At 45.8% G+C, this 22,753-nt stretch overlaps 1 protein-coding gene across 5 annotated transcripts in view; it reads right to left on the bottom strand.

The window, feature by feature from the left end:
* Window positions 1–22,753, bottom strand: part of BOD1L1 (biorientation of chromosomes in cell division 1 like 1) — a 54,370-nt gene that overhangs the window by 13,382 nt on the left and 18,235 nt on the right. For all 5 annotated transcript variants that reach the window (XM_047091611.1, XM_047091608.1, XM_047091609.1 and 2 more), the window contains 9 exons: window positions 21,216–21,288; window positions 13,016–19,001; window positions 10,689–10,753; window positions 9,734–9,818; window positions 5,542–5,585; window positions 3,990–4,050; window positions 2,605–2,675; window positions 1,908–1,980; window positions 597–670 (listed from right to left, as the gene is read on the bottom strand). In XM_047091611.1, coding sequence (XP_046947567.1) covers window positions 597–670; window positions 1,908–1,980; window positions 2,605–2,675; window positions 3,990–4,050; window positions 5,542–5,585; window positions 9,734–9,818; window positions 10,689–10,753; window positions 13,016–19,001; window positions 21,216–21,288 — 6,532 coding nt within the window. The remainder of the gene's footprint in view (window positions 1–596; window positions 671–1,907; window positions 1,981–2,604; window positions 2,676–3,989; window positions 4,051–5,541; window positions 5,586–9,733; window positions 9,819–10,688; window positions 10,754–13,015; window positions 19,002–21,215; window positions 21,289–22,753) is intronic.

Here is a 22,753-nt window from a genome sequence, read left to right on the forward strand (position 1 = left end):
GAAGAGACAAAAAGCAGTACTGAGTCTCAGAAATGGAAGCGTGCCCAAGAAGAGGTGTCGCCAGGAAATGCAGAAACGGGGGCCTGGAGAGCAAGGGCAGAAATACAAATTTGTGAGCCGCCTCCCTGAGTCCTCAGGGGAGAATAAGACCATGTGAACGAGAGGCAGTGGGTGAGGCCAATCCTTGGACTAATTCTATTTTAAGTCCAGGAAGTCAAGTAGAAGGCAGAAGATCGAATTTTTAAAATAACGTGATGCGTCACTGTATTTCAATGTTTTGGTGCAAGCACATCGGTAGCATATGACACTTTGGAAGAAAACACCTAGAAACCTTAAGTAAGTGAATATGACTGAACAGAAACCTCAGCAATGGTTACATATAAACTGTGATGTTACTGCCCTTACAGCTTAAAATGATAAAGTGCAGTATTTGTTGTTTTGCAGGATCCTAAAAAATATACCTTTTATGATAAAGTGACTATTAGAGATACATGAAGTAAAAAGGATACGAGAATGAGAAAGAAGATCATAATAAGTATTCACAATGATGTAATTAGGTTGCCCCAAAACCTAAAATTAATATGTGGAAAAAATACCTTTGTATCTTGCGGCTCAGTTTCAGAACACTGTGCTGTTTCTATTCTGGAATCTAGGACATCTGGATTTTCATCTGTAAATCAGTTTGGACAGAATCACAAAGGGATAAAAGCTAAATGAAAAATGAAATGCATAGTTCTATTTTAAGACACTTTAAGGCTTCTTTTTTAGTCTTGTGATATAGTGAACCCAAAAGTTACTCTAAATGTATTTATGTCACGTGACTTGAGCACTGAACACTGATGGTGGCCCTGGCAAAACCAGGAAAGCAAAATATAAAAAATAAAACAAGAAATCCACAAGTGCTCAGATGACACCAAAAAAGCAGCAGGTTCCATGGAAAGGGCTTAGGGCACACGGAGTTCCTGGAGATACGTTAGCACCCTCAATGAGTTACCACCTAGAAGGTGTAGTTTAGGGATTAAGACCACGGGCTTGGGAATCAGATTTACTTGGTGGGAATGAAGTCATCGTCTCGCCAAACCTTCACTTACAAATTCATTTACAAAATGGTGATGATGCCTAACTCACACAGTTATTATGAACGTGTATAAAATAACATGAATGGTGCCTAAAATATGAACTCGAGAATTAAAAAATAATTACATGCTCCTAACCAAAAAAGGAAATTCTTTTTCACATATTCTTTCTCACATATTATTTAATAAGCATTTATTGCATTTCTATTTTGTGTCAGGTATCAGTCTCTGTACCATCCAATACGGTAGCCATTAGCGACACGTGGCTGTTGAAATTTAAATTAAAATTGAATGAAATTATAAATCCAGTCTTCCGTTCACACTGACGGCATTTTACTGCTCAACAGCCAGCCACATGTGGCTCTGGCTACTGTACTAGACAAAACAAATGCAGAATATTTCCACCCCTGCAACAAGTTCTATTGGATGGCACTGTTACAGACCGTGGGAAAGTCAACAATATGAAGCACAGAAGGGCTACTGTATTTAAGCTTCACTAACACACTTCACGAGCTCTGTGGGGCATCTGTTTATGATATAAAATAAGGAAACTGGTGGCCCCTGGCAGGGTCCAGGCACAGGTTACAGAGGGACCCATAAAACCCAGGGTTTATGTCAGTCCCAGTGATTGGGTCTTCTGCATGTAGTTTCTAGATCAAGTCCAGAAAAATCCTTGAGGTGCCAAGCCAGTCTGGACACAAACTGGACTCAAGAGTTGTAAAGTAAGTAATTATCACCCTCTAAAATTTTCTAGGATGTTTGCCCAGTATTTTGGATGTAAAAATAATATGTCAAAGATGTCTAAAAGAGGAACATATACATTCTACATACCCTGTTCATCTTCTGAAGAGGGGTAATGCTTCTTTCTTTTTCTTTTAGGCATCTGCCTTTCTTCCTCTTCAACCTGGAATGAAGAATGACTATATTAAAGGCAATACAATCTGGGACCACATCTATTGAAATGACAGCACATTATATTAGCTTCTAGCCTCTGAAATAAATTTTCATGCAATTTTTTTTTTTTTTTTTTAAATCTAGGATAGCATTTTTGGCATCTAGATTTGGATGAGACTTATTTTGTGAGCCTGAGTCTTTTTTTTTTTTTTTTTGGATCTGAATGTAAATCCATATGAAACATCTAAATCTGTTTCTGGTTAGATACTGTAATCCAACAACTCTAAAATATGTTCTTAAAGAAGTATTTCTCGTTTTTACCATCCCTGAAGTCCAGCTGTGTCTTACAATCAACGGCATGTCATAAATGAATCGGTAGGGCTCTTCTCCTCCTCAGTGGCCCAGAAAAGAGCCAAGGAAAGGCAGGGTACGAAGTAACACTTAACCTTCCTGACTGTACAACGTGGACACATCCCAATAACTACTTACACAACACAAGAGCATAAACAGATAAAAGGGATACGGAGATTCATTTAATTTTTAATACATACAAAAAAGTGAAGCCTTTCTCCGTGCACCGGTGAAAACACTAGGTACAAACCGTGAAATACTTGAGTTTCTTATGAAAACTCACCTCTTTAGGATTTGCTTCAACACTGTGATCTCTTAAGGCTTCTGTGTTCTCTTTTCTGCCATTGGACATCTCTGATTAATAAACAACAAAAAAGAAAAAAAAGGTTAAATTATTCATTCCGGTACTTATTTGAGGGGCGTGCGTGGCAGAGGGAAGGACTTCATAAATCTTTGTGACGGGGTCCTCACGGCAACTACGTCAGGTAAGCTCCGTGATTTCCATTTGTAAAATGTGAGTAAATGGGTTTGTGGAAGGATGAAGGTCACTGGACTCTACACAGAGTAGCGCCATTTTCCTCCAGCTCATGTAGCAACATCTTGTGAAGACGTATCCAAGGAAAACAAGTCCTTGTTTCACAGTCCTCCGATTAGCGAACATTCCTGAGTCTGATAATACTAAATATAGGAGACGATGTGGAGCTATAATTGGTACACCACCTGGGGACACTTGGGCACAGTCTGTGAAGCAGAGGAGGCGGCCAGCCGCTCAGCAACTGCACACCCAAGTCACAGCCACACGACTACGCGTTGGGAAACAGGTACAAGATCCCGCACGGCAGCACTCTTCGTAATTGGGAAAAGTTGCTAGAACCCAAACGTCCACCAACCAAAGCAAAACAGGATGAAGGTGGTCTAGTCCCACAGTGGAATACTAATGTGATTTCAATTCTATCTGTAACATTTTTTTTCCCAAAAAGCCGATAGAGCAGATATACCAAATTTTAAGATATGACAAAAGTAGGTGCTGAGTATTTGAGTGTGTAGAATTACCGCTGCTTTACTTTGGTTTGAAACACGGTACATAACGTGTTACAAAAATACCTCTTTCCCCATTCTTGGAGTAAGGTGCCCACAGCAGGAATCGACTAAAGTCTATGTTCTGCTTGAGAGGAGAATAATCCCTCTGCAATTGGCAGCCTCCATAGGTTTCGTGCAGGCCTGACTCCTGGGAGAAGAGCCACATAACCGTGACACCCCTGATCTACCAAACTGGGACTGTCTGTCTGAAGGCAACACAGGTACTTAGCACAGGTACTGAGCACAAGTACTAGGAACTGTTCTTACAGTACAGACCACGGGAACTATGCGTTTTGTGTTCCCGCCGGATTTAAGTCCACTGTGAAGTTACCGGCAAAGTTCTAGTAGCTATTTACGGCAAGCCACCACTCACTTATCTGCTAGAGGGCCTTGAACAAACACTGGACTTCTCCAAGCCTCAGTTTCCTCAGCTACAGAAGTGATGCTGCTAACACCTACCAAATGATATGACTTGACTAAGGGCGACTTTGTGAAGTAATTAGCATAGGGCCTGACAGACAGAAGGCCCTCGACAAATGGTAACCACAATTAATACTAACGTCAATAGTACGAAATTCATTAACTTACCTTCTTGGTTATGAGATTTGCCATGAATTTCTTCATTTGTTCTGGGGCCTGAATTTTTGACCTAAACATACCATAGGAAAGGTTATTTATGGATTGTGTCACCAAAGTCTTAAAGGCAGAGAAAACAAATAAGGAAGATAGTGGGCACAATCTGGTAGTCTGTGGGAATGCTGAAATGGACTACAACACATGCTCAAATTTCACCCAGGAAAAAAAAAAAACACGTTCAAAAACTAAATTTCACCCAGAAAAAAAAAAAAGTTCAAAAACTAAATTTCACCCAGAGGCATAAGAGCAGAGTGCTTTTGAAGAAGTTTTGGTTTAACAAATTATCATCCCACTGTGTTTACTCTCCTTGTCTTTAAAATGGTTATGGTAAAAGTGTAAGAGGTAAGAAGAATTTTCTGATTTCTATGAATTCTCTTCCCATCCAATGATCCCTCATGACCTTTTCCCCCCTCTTTATTTAAAAATGCTGAAGGATTCTGCCATTCTGTCATCATCTCTCTCTGGCAAATCTTGTCAATTGTGCTTTTATTTTTTTAGCTGAGGGAAGTCTTAGAATACCCTACAACACTCGAAATCTTAGCTACAGAACTTTATGAATACTTGGAAAGGACAGTGATGCCCTGACTGGGGAAAGGCAGCTGCCGGGGGGCCTCAGGGAAATGAGGCGGGGTGGAGGCCTCCACATTTGGAACCCTTTTGGAGGATAAAGCTGAACCAAACCCAGTGGGCTTTTTTCTCTTCCTTCTCACTCAGCTGACTGTGGAGGAGTTTCCAGCTACCATACAGGATGTTTCAAAGGGGTGAAGTTAGCCCTCTGATATCTGCTGGTGCAGAGCTCCCCCAGTTCTCTGGGGCACTGGAAAGAATGTGTCTCTTTGCAACTTGCAAGCATTTTACAAAATGTTCTCTCCTGGTAAGATATCAGGTCCCTTGTGCGTTAAGAGAGACATAAAATTTCTTCCCAGCACAAAAGGGATTATGACAGCCACCGCTGGGAAAGAATACGTATGCATGACAATCACAGTTGAGTATCTTCAGAAAAGCTTTCCCCAAACATAAAACGCCCTGTAGTTTTCAAACGGTTTTGTCCACAGCACCAGGATAATTTCAGACGCCGCGTTCCAATGATCAAACTTGCTACCATTCATAAAAAATAGAAAATTCATAGTTCTTTGAAGGATTGCATTAGTAATTACCAGGTGAGTTTCCTAGTCTGAGGTACGCAGGCCTTCTTCTGTTTCCTTAAATGCTTCAAGACACCGGTCTAAGGAGTCACTAGCACGCGGTACTGCTGAATTCAGGGAGACCCTTTCCTTCTGAGGAAAACAACTAAATTTCACGACTTCAGGGGACACAGTTGAACGCTGGCTGGCAGTCAGTGCAGCGAGAGCAGTCAGCGTGCTGCTCTCGAGTGGAGAGCACATTACAAGCAGCCTCCTGTCTCCTAAAGAATGTACAGGACTGCCCTTCTGCGAGACGCCCCTATACATTTGCTCAGAACACCAGACCCCGCGACAAAACCCAAAACACGACGGTGACTTACGTTAAGTGATTCATTCACTGAGAAAGGCTCCCCCTGTGGTCCAGCTGTTCAAAAACAAAAATGAGAAATAAGGAAACCGAATACAGTTTCTGAACCACAGAGAAACAAATTGAGAACTTTCTAAGGTAAGGTAGGGGCTATGCCGCTAAGTGGCCTAGCTGCCTTGTGAACTATGAGATTCTGACCAATTGTTTTCTACAATTCGTGTCTGCCATTATGCCAGAAAAACAGGAATTATTGTTGTCTGCATTTTTATAATAATGGCATTGGTCCATCAAATCGCTGCAGCTATTTAACTATGTTGGTGATCTGAAGCTTAGAAGAAAGGGAGACCTTTGCAAAGTGACACGGGTTTAGGTGCAAAGTGACACGGGTTCATTTAAAAATAATGTCATCAAGCAAAAAGTCAGATTCTATCCCTTCAAACAGCAACGGTCTATTTATATTCTCTGGAAACTTGAAGTACAAGGTCTACTGTTTCTACTCAACAATGACAGAACACACATTTTTCTTTTAAACAACTTCCTTTTACGTAAGTAGATCTCTTATTGAATCGTACCTAAACACAGTGAAGTCATCTGGATTACACTGTGGGAAAAAAGACTTCAGAATCCAAAAACGTCACCTTGACAATTAACAAGGGGATGTTAATTATTTGTACTCTAACACATACAGACCAATTTTAACTAACGCATCTAGGTTTTGGATAAATTAGTCACTTTTCTTTTTTTTTTAACGTTTATTTATTTTTGAGAGAGAGAGAGAGAGACAGAGCATGAGCCGGGGAGGGACAAAGAGTGAGAGAGGGAGCCATAGATTCTGAAACAGGCTCCAGGCTCCGAGCTGTCAGCACAGAGCCTGACGCGGGGCTCGAACCCACAAGCTGTGAGATCATGACTTGAACCGAAGTCGGACGCTCAACCCACTGAGCCACCCAGGCACCCCAGTCACTGTTTTTTTTAAATTTTTTTTTTTTTCTTCGTTTTTATTTATTTTTGGGACAGAGAGAGACAGAGCATGAACGGGGGAGGGGCAGAGAGAGAGGGAGACACAGAACCGGAAACAGGCTCCAGGCTCTGAGCCATCAGCCCAGAGCCCGACGCGGGGCTCGAACTCACGGGCCGCGAGATCGTGACCTGGCTGAAGTCGGACGCTTAACCGACTGCGCCACCCAGGCGCCCCCCCAGTCACTGTTTTTAACATGTCACCATGAATGGCTTCTCAGGTCTTGGGGTGATCCCCAAGGACTATTTGGTATTTCTGCTTATAAGGCTCTTGAGATCATATACTCTGGAGGCTGTGCCTTCAGATGGTTTTGCCTTGGAGGGTCCCTGTTCTGACCACTGTGGACAGTCCTGGGTGAGGATCCACACACACCGCTCCCTACACACCGTCCTCCTCCGTCGCCTTGTCTACCTAATGCACACCTGCTCATCCTTCCATAATTTGGCTCCAACTTAGGGGGAGTGACCAGCACTTAAGGAAATTTAAACCTTCTACATTCTTTGACCCTTCGATTCTCTTCCATGGAAATACTTGGGGGAAACACAGAACTATATGCCTATGAAAGTTCATCGCAGCTTTATTTATAATAGTAAAAACCATAAAAACTGGAGACCACTAAAGCTCTAACAAATGGGAAAATGCGTTACAGACTACTTTCAGCTGTTAAAACAAATGAAGTCAACCTGTATATGCTAACACTGAGTTAAAAAAAAAAAAGAAATTACAGAACACTACACATACTATGATTTCATCTTTGTTTAAATACAGAATTGTATTTAAGGTGGGTATCATGAAATGTGGGAAACCTTGCTATGCACTTCTATGTATCTTACTTTCTATAATTAAAGGGGAGAGAGAGACTGGTTCAGCTTAAAGCCAGGCCCTCCCCAAGGCCCTCCCAGCAGAGCTAGCCCCACTGGTCATGCATGTATCTGTCTTACACAGAGAACCTTCCTCACTGGCAGTTACTTCTGCAAACTCCCTGAGCACAGGAACCACATTCTCCACCTCCATTTCCTTGGTACTCACAAGGAACCCCGCTTACTAATGTTTGTCGGGGGAGTAATTTAAAGAGCCAAGGTCATCATAGTATATATAATAGCTGCTCTCCTAGCCCCTTCTCCAAGAACTCAGACCGTGGTCTCGGATACTACATGCTTCCAAAGACACTAACTCTACTCTTACCCCAGGAACAGAGAGCACTTGATTCACTTTGAGTCAACCAGCAAATCATATTCATCTGGTCATAGCAGTTAGTTTAGAGTGGACAAAGGTATGTAAGCTGAAATCAGAGTAAGTCTCAGGATTTTGGCCAGGAATGACAGGACAAAGATATTTCTCTAAAGGCTCACAAATGAGAAAGCAATTATCTCTGTTGGGGGCTGAGGGAAAGGGAAGAAATTGGGTCTTTGGGGACCTCATCATGCTCCGAGATCTTGCTCTGCCTGAACTTTGCAGTTGTGTGAATACTATGGATTGGATGTTTGAGTCCCCCGCAAATTCATATACTTAAACCCTAGTCCCCAGTGTGATAGTATTTGGAGGTGAGGCTTTTGGGAGGTTTCAATATCATGAAGGTGGAACACTGTGATGGGAGTGGGGTCCTTGTGGAGAGCAGAGGAGGTAGGAAATCTCCTTCTCTGCATGCATACATGTGAGAACATAACCAGAAAGAGAGCCCTTACCAAGAACCTGACCATGCTGGCACCCTGAACTTGGACCTCCAGCCTCCAGAACCATGAAAAATAAATATGTCGCTTCAACACTCAGTCTATGGAATTCCGTTCTAGCAGCTGAACTGCCTAAGATGCTGAGCGCACACATTCCCCATAAACATTGGCAGGGTTTCTGTTACTTGCAACCAAAATCGCCTTGACCGTTCTACGTGGCTTATATGGACATTCCAACATTTAAAAACAAACAAAAAAGAACAGACTTAAATTTGGTCACATACTCTCAAGTTCCTAGTATCTTTTTCCCTGGTTGATGTGCAAACCAGAAGAAGATGTTACAGTACTGATTAGAAACAAACCAGAAATAATTGTCCATTGTCACCATTCTCATATCTATTTCCCTAACCCAGTGATTCTCGAAGTGTGGTCCCAGGACTCCTAGGACTCCTGAGATCTTCCATCAAGGGGTCCACAAGGTCCAAACTACTGTCAACACACTAAGATGTTATTAACTTTTTAAGTTCATGAGTCCACAATGGAGTTTTCTAGAGGCCATGTAATGTTCCCAGAATTATCTGAAAATGCTATTAAAAGCCAACCATTTCAGTGTGATGCTGGGTTTTCTTCATATACTTCAATCAAGACAGCATCAGCAATACACTGAATAAAGAAACAGCCCCGAGTAACCAACTGCTTTCTATTAAAGCCAGACTTACAGAGATTTGCAAAAATGCAAAACAACGTCACTTTTCTTGGCACATTTTGCCGTTTTGGAAAATGTGCTATTTTTCATGAAAAAACTGTTACTTGTGCTTAACCTATAGTGAGCTGGTGATATTAACTCAGTTTTAGTTTCTTATTTGATAAATGCCAATGGGTATCATCCACGTAACAAAAGCCGTCTGGGATCCTCAATAATTTTTAAGAGTGGAAAGGGGTCCCGAGACCAGAGTTTGGGAGCTGCTGTAAATCCTGGGGCTCTCTCCTACGAAGCCTGCAGCGGACCCTGGAGACAGCGCACAGAGACCGGGAGGAGCCTGTGCGTGCCGGGAGCAGCTCTGTGCTCGCTGGGGCCCAGCCAGAGTCCAAGGGACAACAAGCAGAGCTTTGAAGGGATGCACGGGCTTTCCAGCTTTTGGAAAGGACCTGTGACAGCATCTTCCGTGGCAGGAAGGTGCAGGGAGCCAAGAGCTGGGGAAAGAGCAAGAGTTTGCTCCAGAGCAGTTTGCCTCCTTGCACACTTACTTGGTAAGAAGAGATTTAAACAAGTACCTTACATGAAACTGACAAAGAGTCAGTTTGATGAGAAACTGTATATGCTAAGATAAGAAAGAGTATATGCTAAAAATGAAATAGGAAAGAACTCTTTCCAACCTATTTTAAAAAGTGAGAGGAAAATTCATATAGCCTGTGTTTTATAATTATGAATCAGCTATTGATTTTAAGCTGCAACAGAAAGTAAAAACTGTAGACCAAGAAAACAGTAACATGGACAACCACTAAAAAGGGCTTACCTGCTCCACTTGGCTGTCTCCCATACAGACTTTCTGGTGCTGCTAGAATTTCCTGGGTTTTCTCTTCCTCTGATGGTACAAATGTCTAAAAAGTCCAAAGCACCATAAAACACTAAGTTAACTGAGGTTCTGACGACAAGAAGGCAAGACTAACATCAAGATAATGAAGGCATCTTGCATCTTGTAACAATATAAAAGACCACGTTCAAGTCTGTGCAGAATTGAAAGCGAACACATGCCAAACTTTGAAAACGAAAGTCAGTCTAATCTCATATTTCATCCATCAGTGGTTGCCCCGTCCCCTTAAAAGTGAAACGCCACCGTAATATGACACACAGACGACCCCCCGCCCCCATCACGTCCCCTCCCTCGTCAGGCCTCCGTTCCCGCCCCACTGCGGGGTCTGGGGCTCACAACTGCCCTCCTGCTCCACGTCCAGAACACACTTCTTTGCCTTCAAGGCTCTTTTCCGTTTCGTTCCCCTCTGGTAAACCCCTACTCTGCTTGTGAACCACCACTCAAATGTCTTCTTTGCAAGCCCTCCTGTCTGCGCACCATTGCTCCTGCTGGTAAGTTGACCGTCCTCTGCACTGTGCATCGTTCCCGTGCTTACTGCTACCTTGTCTCACACACTCAGAGGGGGCCGTGAGATCCGGCTGCAGAGATTCAAGTCACATTTTGGACATGGAACGCGTAGGAACTGGCAATGGCTTAAATGTAGGGTGACACCGAGAGACTGCGGGTGACTCCTGGTTTGAGTACATGGAACTGATGATGGCACTACGTGTTGAGATTATTAGCTTTCCTTGCACAGGACTCGACCATGACAACGTGTAAACGTCCGAAGTACAGTGGCAACAGGAGCCGTGTGATGCTGAAGGACGCACACGTCTACGCGTGGTGAGATAGTACTTACACCACGTGCAGCCCAGTGTAACTGAACTGTCAGCCATACCTCAGTTTTCAAGCTGCCTTTCAGTGCCCATCCTCCCAAAACACTCGACGGAGATTCTTCAGTGCCTAAAGAAAGCCAAACCGTTAACCAATTTAAGAATTTGCTTGCAAAAAAAAAACAACATGCTGAATCAAAAGGTAACAATGTTGTTCCCTAGCCTGCCGTGACCCCTTCCTCTGCTGTTTTATTTTGCTGTCAGTAGAAAACAACAAAAGGAGGACGTGTGAAAAATCGTGGCTGAAAGGCAGGAGTCGTTTGCTAAGTTTGGGGGTGAAATTGTTTCTCGCTGTTAAGATGGCTGCCCAGAAAGAATAACAGAAGATTATTTCTGGAGACGTGATATTTCCAAATATTTTTCTACAGTGTTCTGCATCAAGTTTGGCCCTAAAAGAAAAAACTCTGGGCCGCTGAGCTATATTCTCAACAAAGAACATGTTTATGAACAGATTCACTTTGCTTGCTTCACCCTGACACAGCAGAGTTGAAAATAAAGTTAGGAAACCGGGAGGCAGAAGGAAAGAAAATGGCATATTCTCTGGTAAGACTCAGTCCTATCCCTGTTGTGATCCTTCCTCTCTCGCCCTCGTCCCTCTGTGACTGTGGCCTCCAGTTCTTTCATCCACCCGCACAGAAGCCTCCAAAGAAAATCCTTCCTTTCTCTAAGAGGATGCGGGCTTTTCCTTGCTAAAATCTCTTCTACTTTTTTTTCTTTCTAACGTTTATTCATTTTCCACAGAGACAGAGCACAAGCGGGGAGGGGCAGAAAGACAGGGAGACGCAGAATCCGAAGCGGGCTCCATGCTCCGAGCTGTCAGCACAGAGCCCGACGCGGGGCTCGAACCCACGAACTGTGAGATCATGACCTGAGCCGAAGTCAGCCGCTCAACTGACTGAGCCACCCAGGCGCCCCAAACCTCTTATCTTGTTCCTTCAGGGAAACAAAGCAGGGGAGAAAGGAGTAGCAGACTGTAGCAATAGTTAATGCACAAAAAGTTGCAGAACACTTGGGGCGCCTGGGTGGCTCAGTCAGTTGAGTGTCTGACTTCGGCTCAGGTCATGATCTCGTGGCCTGTGGGTTCAAGCCCCTTGTCGAGCTCTGTGCTGACAGCTAGGAGCCTGGAGTCTGCTTCGGATTCTGCGTCTCCCTCTCTCTGCCCCTCCCCCACTCATTCTCTGTCTCTCTGTCAAAAATAAACAAAATTGGCAGAACACTCAATTTCCCTAGGCAAAAAGCAATGGAAAAATTTCAAGTCCCTTATTTCAACCCTTGGAACACTTCTTAATGCCCCTTAAGTCCCTATAATGAACAGGACTCAATCTATTGGCCTCAGCTTCCTGAGGCTGTATTTGATGACATCTAAGGGCTGTTGCAGTTTAAAAGTCCAGAACACTCTAATTCACACACCCACAGAAAAGAAGTCGACGTCCCTGACTCCCTCAGGTCCAGCCCACGACGTCCCTTTGACTTCCCACAGCATCTAAGCGCCTGCCATCAGAGCGTCCCTGCCTACTTAAAATGCAAAGCCGGATTCACAGCTGCTCCCCTTCCCCAAAGCCCAGCACAGTCGTGGCTGGCACAGGGTGTCCCAAGTTGGATGGCACAGTGAATGACTGAGCCTAAAGGTTACCCCTTTGAAAGTTACCAACTGTTTCTACCAACATCTACTCTCTGAGATCTGTCAGGAGGGAACACGTTTCTTTTTGTCTTTCCAATTCCAAACCAGAAGCTCACTTTACCTGAATGAAAAACTCCGTTAAAAAATACTGTGCTCCCCTGATGACAAGTAGCCAGCCGGACTGAACTGACACTCATCGCAAATCTATAGGACGTTAGATGAGGGCTGAATCATGTTTGTTTTTGCACTATTATCCGCCTTTTATACGATGGAAAACTAAGGCTCAGAAGTAATTTTTTTCTAAAGGGCCCTAAGTACCATGCAAGTTATTTAAACTCTCTGAACCTATTTTCTCATGTGTAAATGGAGTGATAAGAAAATGCTCACTTCACAGGGCTGTTGTAAGGTAGTGTTCATTTTGACAAAAACCCGAGGCTTCAAGGTTTAGTAGCTTGCAGCAGTCATGCAAATCACACACGGGTGGCTGACCTCCCCTCCCCCAGCTTCCTGCCTCTGCTCTCCTGGCACATGAGAAACGGGTCTAAGGTTTTAAGTTTTTAAACCCATGGTTCTGAGCTCAGTCTTCCTACTTGAGAAGTTATTTTGTGACATCCTGGAAGCAAAACCACCTTTTGAAAGATGGTTTTAAACATACTCTACGTGCAATCACCTTTGTAAAACGCTAGTATGTGCAATTAGGGAGAGTCTCACCTATATCGTGCAAATTCTCCTCAGGAGGAACAATGACCTTGAGGTCTCTTTCCTCCTGGAATGATTTCCTCATGCCACTACTGTCTCCTGCTTTCTCACTGGACCCTTGGATTGTCCGTCTGCCGTTGTGGTCACTTGTCACGGTCAAGTCCTGCTCACGTCTTGGAGCCGACGGAGCTACAGCACAGGCAGCTGGAAGGGGCACCGCGTGGGAAGGACCAGTTTCTGACTCTCGGCCATTAACACATTCACTGGTGGTGGTTTTCCCGGGGTCGGCCGGCCCACGGTGCCCAGGAGAGGGCGGCTGCGCTGCAGCGCCTGGGACAGGAGGCACGTTGTCGGCCCTCCCGGCACCGGGACTCACTGCCGGCAAACAGCGGCTCCCGAGGGAGGCGTCCCCGGCCGTCCGCCCCTGTCCATCCTCGGGTGCACCCGCTCCCCTCTGCTCGCCCCTCCCTGCCCAACAGGTGTCATGCCCTGCCGCGGCGGCCGCCTGGCCCCCCCGCCCTCTCTGAATGGAGCTCGGCCACGTGCTCCTCTCTGCCACGCCGATGAGGGGCGAAGGGCTCTCGCTCCGTTCTGTCACTGCCGGTGGCACCTCGCAGGGACGGTCCTCGGGGCCCATGGCTCTGGCCCCTGGCGGCGGCGCTGGGTGTGGAGGGCTGTTTGCGGCCATCGGGCTGGGCGTCGGGGCCTCGCCCCGGCTCCTCCTGGCGGCCGAGGGGTCTTTTCTGTCAGCGACGCTGGCGGTCAGCGGGCTCTCCTCGTGCCTGTCGAGGCCGGCAGGGAGCAGCACGCACTCGGCCGTGCTGGTGGAGATGATGGCCGTGTCGCTGGAGTCCTCCGTCCTTGCAGCGGCGGGCCGCTCATCATCCCGTGGGACAGCGCCCCGCATGACCGCCTCACGGCCTTCGGAGGTGCTCGTGGAAATCATGGCGGTGTCGCCGACCTCCTCCGCCCGCACGGCCGAGGGGTGGCCTTCCTCCCGCGGGGCGGCACTGGACACGGGGCCCTCGCAGTCCTCCCCCGAGCTGGTGGAGATGATGGCACTGCCGTCCTTCTCTTCCAGGGCAGTGGCGGGCCGCGCGCCTGCCACGGAGGCCTCACGCTCCTCCGCTATGCTGGTGGAGATGAGCGCACACTCGTCCTTCTCCTCCTTGCTGGTCGAGGCAAGGGGGCTTTCAGCTTGCGTGGGCGCGCTGGGCATGGGCACCTCGAAGTCGTCGGCACTCGCCGAGCCGGCGCCTTTGGCACTCTCCTCTGCCGTGGCTGCCGGCGGCTGACTTTCGGCACACACGAGGGTCGTCGCGCTAGAAATCGGCACCTCGAACTCTTCGCCGATGCTCGTGGAAATCATGGCACACTCGTCTTTGTCCTCATTTCTCACGGCAGCCAGCTGGCTCTCACCTGACACCGCACTGGGCATGGGGGCCTCGAATTCTTCCCCATTTATGTCGGCACCTTCCCGATCTGCCCCACCTCTCAGTGCGCTTGAATGACCCTCCCGTACATCAGCAACTGTGCTTAGCTGAGGGGTGCAATCGTTTGTCGTGCTGGTGGAAATCAGCAAGCCTTTGCCTGGACTTTTGCCCCCAGCTACGCCAGCTGGGTTGGAAATGGTGTCACTGGCTGTAGTGGCCAGAAGGCCATCACACTCTTCATTTTCCCCAGAGGTGATGATTCCTTCGTCTTCCTTCCCACCAGGCGACATGTGCCCAGCTTCACATTGTGGGACTGCACCCGACCCGAGTGCCTCGTAACTGCCCCCCACCAAGCCAGTGGAAGTAGTGGTGTCGTCCACTTTTTCCTTCCTGGTGAGCAGACTGTCACTGTGATCTGAAGCTGCACTGGTCATGGGAGCCTCGCAACCTCCGGGAACTGGGGCCACGTCACCCTTCCCTGAAGCCACACTGGTCACGCTGCTTTCTACGACGCCTTTGGCGCTGGAGCAGATCTCCGGATCTTTCATGCCCTTCTCCGCACCGCTCAAGCTGTCAACACTGCTCTCGTTGGCGTTGGTGATGGTGGCTCCGGCCTCAGCTCCCACGCACCCTGCCGCAGTACCAATCTGACTGTCCCCTTCTTCGGCACTTCCGCAAATCGATACCCCCTCGCTTTCCTCCTCTGCCCCGGTGCAGGTGGACGCATGCCCGATTTCATTTCCCCTTCCGGTGCTGGTCACCACACCTTCACCTTCCTCGTCCTCCTCTTTTGCGCCGGTGCTCGTTACAATGCCTTCGTCGTCACATGGGCCAGCGGCGACCAACGGCACGTTAGTGGCTTCTTTGGCTACCGTGCTGTCCATTGCGCTCTCTCCATTTTCTTCTGATTCAGAGCTCAGAGCAAAGCCCTCGCTGCCCTCTTCCGAGCCTGTGCAGCTGGCTGGCCCCTCTCCATCTTCTTCTGTTATCCCAGTGCTGGTGACGGCACTCTCACCTTCCGCGCCGTCATTCACAGAAGCGTCTCCGTCCTGGGGGGCGCTGGTTCCTGGTGGCACGTCATTACCCGCCAGGGCCACGGCTGCGCCTGTAACCACACGCTCCTCCTGTCGCTCTGCACCTGTGACGGAGCACATGACAAAAGCAGCGCTTCTCCTTTCCGCTCCGGTGCATGTCACAGTCCCCTCGGTTTCTTTTTTAGGGCCCGTTCTCGTCACATTTCTCTGGAACCCATCCACCTCCTCACTGCTTAAGGAGCCCTCCCTTACTTCTGTCCCAGCACTTGTCACCGCGCCATCGCTTTCAACCTCACTGATAAAGGTGACAGTTCTTTCTGCCATTTCCAACGCACTACGTGAAGAGCCGTCACACTTCTCTTCAGAGCCGGCGCTGGTGACAGCATCATCTTTCTCTTCTGTCACCCCACTATTGACATTGTCTTCAATTGTTACTGCGTGAGCAGTCACGGGGTCTGCTGCCCTTTCTTCGGATTCAGCCATAGCACACTCTGCACTCTCTCCCTCCTTGGTGCTTGTGAGGAAGGTTTCACTTTCGGCAAACCCTTCTGTGACAACGCCTCCGCCTTCTTCGGCCGCCGCGAAGACAGTGCATTCGCTGGCTTCTGCCCCGATGTGAAGAGGACTGTTTCCAGAGCAGACACCTGCTACGAAGCCTTCGTCTGCCTCAATGCTCATGCAGGGCACAGCCACCTCACCCTGTCCTGTTTCTGAAGACGTGGTTGTAGCATCCCCCGCCTTCACGGTATTGAAGGGAACACCTTCGCCCTTCCCTTCGGAACTAGTGGCAAAAGAAGACTTTTCTGCTCTGCCAGGCCCGGCAGTCACACCCTCAGCATTTCCACTCCTTTGCTGCAAAACTGGGGAAGCGGCATTACATCCAACACTGGTGTCCACCTCGCTGTTTTCAGTCCTTCTTTCAACATCAACTGATGTGTTTTCTATTTCACCTGGGCCACTACTACACTTGAGCACAACTGTCTCGGCAGCTTTGTCTGTCCGCGTGGCGAGCACTGGGTCAACAGTGACACCATGCTTTTTGCCATTTTCTTGCACAGCTCTCACTGTCTGCTTTGAACTGGGCTCTGTGCTTAAGTCACTTTCTTTCCTGGCCACGCCCATCAAGCCATCTTCTGTGTTAACACTCTCACTTTCCATCCTCACATCAGTTAACTTGCTACCAACAGGCATATTTACTTGTCCCTGCTTACTGTGCAACACAGTGGGCTGGTAACCTTCTGGAATGTGTCTTTTGCTATCCACGCTTGCTTTTGCCGGTGTATCTACTGTGGAAACTGCCCCACTTTCTTTGCTGTCACCTGTCATAAGGACTTGTGATTCCCTAGCAGTCAAACTTGTGTTAGGAATACCAGAGTGCTCCACAAGTGAGGGGCTGGCTGGGTCACCTTCTAAAACAGTCCTCCCGTCAACCAAAGAAATTACGTCCGAATCAGGAGACTGTTTTGGAGGCACGACAGTTACTGAACTTAAGGATGGTGAAGGATCTAAATTTGGGGAATATACACGATCAGCATCTCCTTGGGCAGCATGTTCTTCAGGGGGTCTGGTTGTATTTTTCAAATTCTTTTGTGCCCTGTCATTGTCGGACGGGGCTCGAGGAAACGGTGTAGGACTAGTTTCGGAGTCTGTATTTGTTTCATGAGTTCCCTGGTGAATGGGTTCTTTCTCCCCAGGGTTCAGTTTGGACACAGCACTTTGGATATGCACTTTCTTGGTCAGGGTGCTTTTATGGTCAGCGTGCTTTTCAGAATTACTAACAACTCCTGTTCCACGTCCTGATTTACAGGCTGGAGGTGCTGTTTTTGAGTCTACTGTGGAAGTTCTTAATTCATCCTTTAGAACCGGGACTGCGGTTTTTTGTTTCGTAACATTTTCAGAGTCAACGTCTTGTTGAGAGATAGTATTGCTGTTGTCTTGGGTTTTAGGTGCTTCAGACACATTTTCAACAGCTGGCTCGGAATCAATTTCCATTGGCTCTTGTTCAGGCATCGATGTGGTATCACCACTCCTTTTTGGTCTCTGAATGGAGGAACTACTGGTGGTGCCCAAGGTGTTTGCTGATCTTTCTTCTCCTTTGGTCATTTCTTGGGATAAGCTTCCTCTTCGGTTTTCACACAACTTCCTACTCAATTTCTTTTCTATAACCGAACTATTCCCTCTGGCCTTGTCGTGATTACTGTCAACTTCTTTACCATCTTTGTCATCTGATTTATTTTCTTCCCTTTTTCTCGCTTCCTTACTGCTATGCTTTAAGCTTCTGCTTTTGTGCCCATCTGATAACTTCCTCTCAGGTCTGGAGGGGCCTGAATCTTTTTCAGCCTTATATTTCTCCTTTGCTAATGGTAACTTGGCTCTGTGACTCGAAGAGTCCTTCTGTACCCCGTGTGAAGAAGCGGCACTGTCCGATACAGCTTCTACACCAGTTTCCTCAGAAGGTTTGTCTTCAACTTTAGACTTTCGCTGTCTATCTGGGTTGATCTCTTCTGCATTCTTCTCCTTATCTGGTTTTGGAGTGGTCACCTGTTTCGTGACACTTTCTTGTAATTCCGGTTCAACTACTTTTAACTGCTTGCCTTGACTTTTTGGTTTTGACTTTAACAAAAGCTTCTCTTCCAGTAGGCTCTTTGTTCTTCGCTTCTCCTTGTGAACCATCTCTTCTGGTTTCGAATTACTATCTACATTAGTTGGGTCCATATCACACTTGTCCTCTGAATAACTGTCACTTCTTCTCTGCAATGGGATTCCGTGTTGCTTTGAACTCAGAGAATCTTTCTGAACTTTAGAATCACTTGATCTTCTTGATTTGTGTTCTGCCTTAGTTTTCTCGGCTGAAACATGTCTCTCTTTTTTGTTGTTTTCTTTACGAACATTCTCATCTGTTTTTATAATATATTCAGAAACTGGCTTCCCATCTTTGCCTAAAATTGATAATTTCCTCTCATTCTTATGTTTACTTTTTCGTTCAGTTTTATCATCCGAAGACAGTTTTGGTTGCTGACTTTGCTTTTGAGTATTTTCATCCACTTTTAAGCTTTTCTCAGAAGAGTGAAGCTCCGTCTCCTCACTCGTTTTATGCAGACTGTCACCTTTATATTTATGTTTCATAGACACTTTGTCTTCTGACAGAGTCTTCTCTTTTTCAGGCTTGTCCTTTGAGGACTTTGCCTCCTTCTTAGGTAGGCTTTTCACATGTGGTGTTTCAGAATCATCTTTCTTTAGATGCTTTTCATTTTTAAGTGTGTTCTTCTGTTTCTGGGGCTCTTCGGTGCCAACCTCTGACCGTTCTGCCTGCCTCTTCCCATCTCTTGCGTCAGCCTCTTCCTGTGCCCCTTCCTCCACGACGGGGGTGGATGTGCGTCTTCTGTGTTCTCTCTCTATCTTGGATTCATTTTTGTTTTCATCAGCTGAATGCAACGACTCGGAAAGTCTCCGGGCAGGTTTACTTGGTTCGCTTTTTGTGTGAACATGCTTCAGGTCCTTTGAAGAGGACACTTTTTCCTTTTCGCCATGCTGTAAAAAAAAAAAAAAAAAAAAAGGTAAAATATGAGCAATACTAAAATCAAACTTAGCATTTGGGTACCCCCGATATGCTGACTGCCGTCACGTGTTACATGTCACTTAAGCTCGCCAGCAGCCTGTGGTAGGTACTGGTGACCCCACTTGGTGCATCGGGAAACCGAAGCTCAGTGGGAATTGATGACCTTGTCCCCAGGCCAACGACTTCAGATGAATTCGTTCGCAGTCTAGGGCTCTTCCCACTGCACCGCAGAGATCTGTGCAGAGACCAGCTATCTCTCCTGAGACCTGTCCCTGCATTTGGGAGGCCTCCTTGAACTCCAAACCATTAAAGCTCACTAACACCCAGCAGCCACTAATAAACATAAGCTGCATGAATGAGAGCTCAATGTTCTTTTCAGTTCCAAAACATGATGAAGACAATTTAAAAATTCTACACTGAAATGAAGGTTTCTTACATTTTAATTTAGGAGCCTGAATGATTTGTGGAAACCTCATGAATTCAGGCTCCTTAAAGGACATTCTAGTTAGGAAGTTTCAAATGCACACAAAACCTCACTGTAACAGTAACCTTATCACATATCAAGCACGTGTACGTTTATGTATCCGAAGGAAGACAATGATGGACCAGAGCATCCAACCCTTCCTCCCTGTCCCACAGTATGGCACCGAGTACATTATTAATGTTAGTCAGTGAACGCAGACCACACATACTACAGTCTCATTGACCACTACCTATAATTTCTCATTCAAATAATGAGCTGAAGTTCTCAGAAGATCTGTGTCTCTGGGTTAGTTTATCACTGCAACTTCTTACAATTTAACACAAAGATTAATGCACTTCTACAGATTCAGGAGTAGGACACAGAAAGATCTTAAAAAAACACTTTAAAGTGAAATTCCTCAAAGAAAGAACAAGGATTTTATTGCCTAATTTTACAGTAAGCTTCAACCAGTTTATATGAACAAAATTTTATGAAGTCATTTTTAAAAGAAATTTATCACAAAATGAAGTTAAATATTTTAAAGTATGCCATTAAAACATCAGGATATACTTATAAATATGCCTCTAATTTCTGAATAAAGAAATCAAGATTATTTACTGGCTATGAATAAATAATCACTAAATTATTAGTTTTCCCTTGGAAATGTGAAGATAGTTTCAGTATAGGGGTGCTTGGCTGGCTCAGACAGTAGAGCCTGAAACTCCCGATCTCAGGGTCGTGAGTTTGAGCCCTAGGTTGGGCGTGGAGTCTGCTCAAAAAAAAAAAAAAAAAAAAGATAGTTTGGCTATAGAATTATAAATATGGCAGAGTAAATAAGGATTTGAATCCAGTGAAAGCAAAAGTTTATCCCAAGAAAATAATCCAAACGGGGAAAAAATGTATTCATTAAACATACTTGAGTACTTACATTGGTCAGATCTTGGAAGTAATCTAAGTGTTCAACTATAAGGGAATGCTTAAGTTACAGTCTATTCAATACAACCCTATGCAGTCATTAAATATAATAACTAGAAACTTACAAGGTAACATGAAATGAGCAAGAGGGAGTGTTAAAATCATTTTGCAAGATTGTACATTTGTGGAGGAATGTAGGAGAATGAAGTGAATAATCTGCCCTGGAGAAGGGATTTTAGCTACCCTCTTTCTTTTCCATTATCATTACTGGCAATTTTGCTATTGCTAATATAACAAATGAGGGTGGGGGGCTGGGGAATGAGGGAAAGGAAAGTAGAAAAGTAGCTATTACTTGGATAAAAGATCACATGAATCAACTTGGTCAAAATGAGGAATTCAGGTCATAATAAGATGGGGGTTCAAGAATGTTGAAGGTGGGGGCGCCTGGGTGGCGCAGTCGGTTGAGCGTCCGACTTCAGCCAGGTCGCGATCTCGCGGTCCATGAGTTCGAGCCCCGCGTCGGGCTCTGGGCTGATGGCTCAGAGCCTGGAGCCTGTTTCCGATTCTGTGTCTCCCTCTCTCTCTGCCCCTCCCCTGTTCATGCTCTGTCTCTCTCTGTCCCAAAAATAAATAAACGTTGAAAAAAAAATTTAAAAAAAAAAAAAAAAAAAAAAGAATGCCGAAGGTGATACATTTTTTATCTAACTTGGAAAAGATCAAATTGCATTCCAAGTTTTACTCCAAAGGACTGAATGGCCTTTATCTAACAAAAGAACATTTAAAATGGGTTTTATTAATTCAGACACACCTCACTTGTCTTGAGAGTTTCTTTGGAATCTTCTTCACATTGCTGTTTCTTTTTAGAATTCTCCTCAACATTCCTAAGTGGGAAGAAAAAGTCATATATGAGCTTAATTTGAATAAAATATAAGAATTTCGGGGCGCCTGGGTGGCGCAGTCGGTTAAGCGTCCGACTTCAGCCAGGTCACGATCTCGCGGTCCGTGAGTTCGAGCCCCGCGTCAGGCTCTGGGCTGATGGCTCAGAGCCTGGAGCCTGTTTCCGATTCTGTGTCTCCCTCTCTCTCTGCCCCTCCCCCGTTCATGCTCTGTCTCTCTCTGTCCCAAAAATAAATAAACGTTGAAAAAAAAAAATTAAAAAAAAAAAATAATAAGAATTTCTCAGTAAGATTACTGGTTCAGCTAAATCCAAGTCTGTGACAAATGTACACAATGCAACTTGACTGTAGCCTATGGCTCATAGGCCTTCAGGCCACTTTCAGAGTCTCTTTGGCTTTCTAATTCTTATAGAATTCACTATGACAATGCAATGACAGATAAGCATTTGGTTCAGCCCTCTGGTTTATGGGGAGAAGCATGAGACACTGTTGAAGGGAATGCCTAGCAAGACTAGAAAATGGATGCAGTCATTGGGGCGCCTGGGTGGCGCAGTCGGCTAAGCGTCCGACTTCAGCCAGGTCACGATCTCGCGGTCCGTGAGTTCGAGCCCCGCGTTGGGCTCTGGGCTGATGGCTCAGAGCCTGGAGCCTGTTTCCGATTCTGTGTCTCCCTCTCTCTCTGCCCCTCCCCCGTTCATGCTCTGTCTCTCTCTGTCCCAAAAATAAATAAACGTTGAAAAAAAAAAAATTAAAAAAAAAAATAATAAAAATAAAATAAAATACAAGAATTTCTCAGTAAGATTAATTACTGGTTCAGCTAAATCCAAGTCTGTGACAAATGTACACAATGCAACTTGACTGTAGCCTATGGCTCATGGGCCTTCAGGCCACTTTCAGAGTCTCTTTGGCTTTCTAATTCTTATAGAATTCACTATGACAATGCAATGACAGATAAGCATTTGGTTCAGCCCTCTGGTTTACGGGGAGAAGCATGAGACACTGTTGAAGGGAATGCCTAGCAAGACTAGAAAATGGATGCAGTCATTGGGGCGCCTGGGTGGCGCAGTCGGCTAAGCGTCCGACTTCAGCCAGGTCACGATCTCGCGGTCCGTGAGTTCGAGCCCCGCGTCGGGCTCTGGGCTGATGGCTCAGAGCCTGGAGCCTGTTTCCGGTTCTGTGTCGCCCTCTCTCTCTGCCCCTTCCCCGTTCATGCTCTGTCTCTCTCTGTCCCAAAAATAAATAAACGTTGAAAAAAAAATTTAAAAAAAAAAAAAAAAAAGAAAATGGATGCAGTCACTATAAATAAGTGGTTAAGTGGCTACTGTAGGGATACTTCCTGAGTATTCTAGAGGGTCCATAAACTCTGAAATTCTCAAAACAACTGTGTGTTTATACACATGCATTTTTCTGGGGAGATCCGAAACTGCCATCAGATTATGAAAAAGTTCCG

This window comes from Lynx rufus, unplaced genomic scaffold (genome assembly GCF_022079265.1).
Source record: "Lynx rufus isolate CCGP_SWC_20201006 ecotype Redwood Valley unplaced genomic scaffold, mLynRuf1.p SCAF_3, whole genome shotgun sequence".
In the NCBI taxonomy this organism is placed as follows: domain Eukaryota; kingdom Metazoa; phylum Chordata; class Mammalia; order Carnivora; family Felidae; genus Lynx; species Lynx rufus.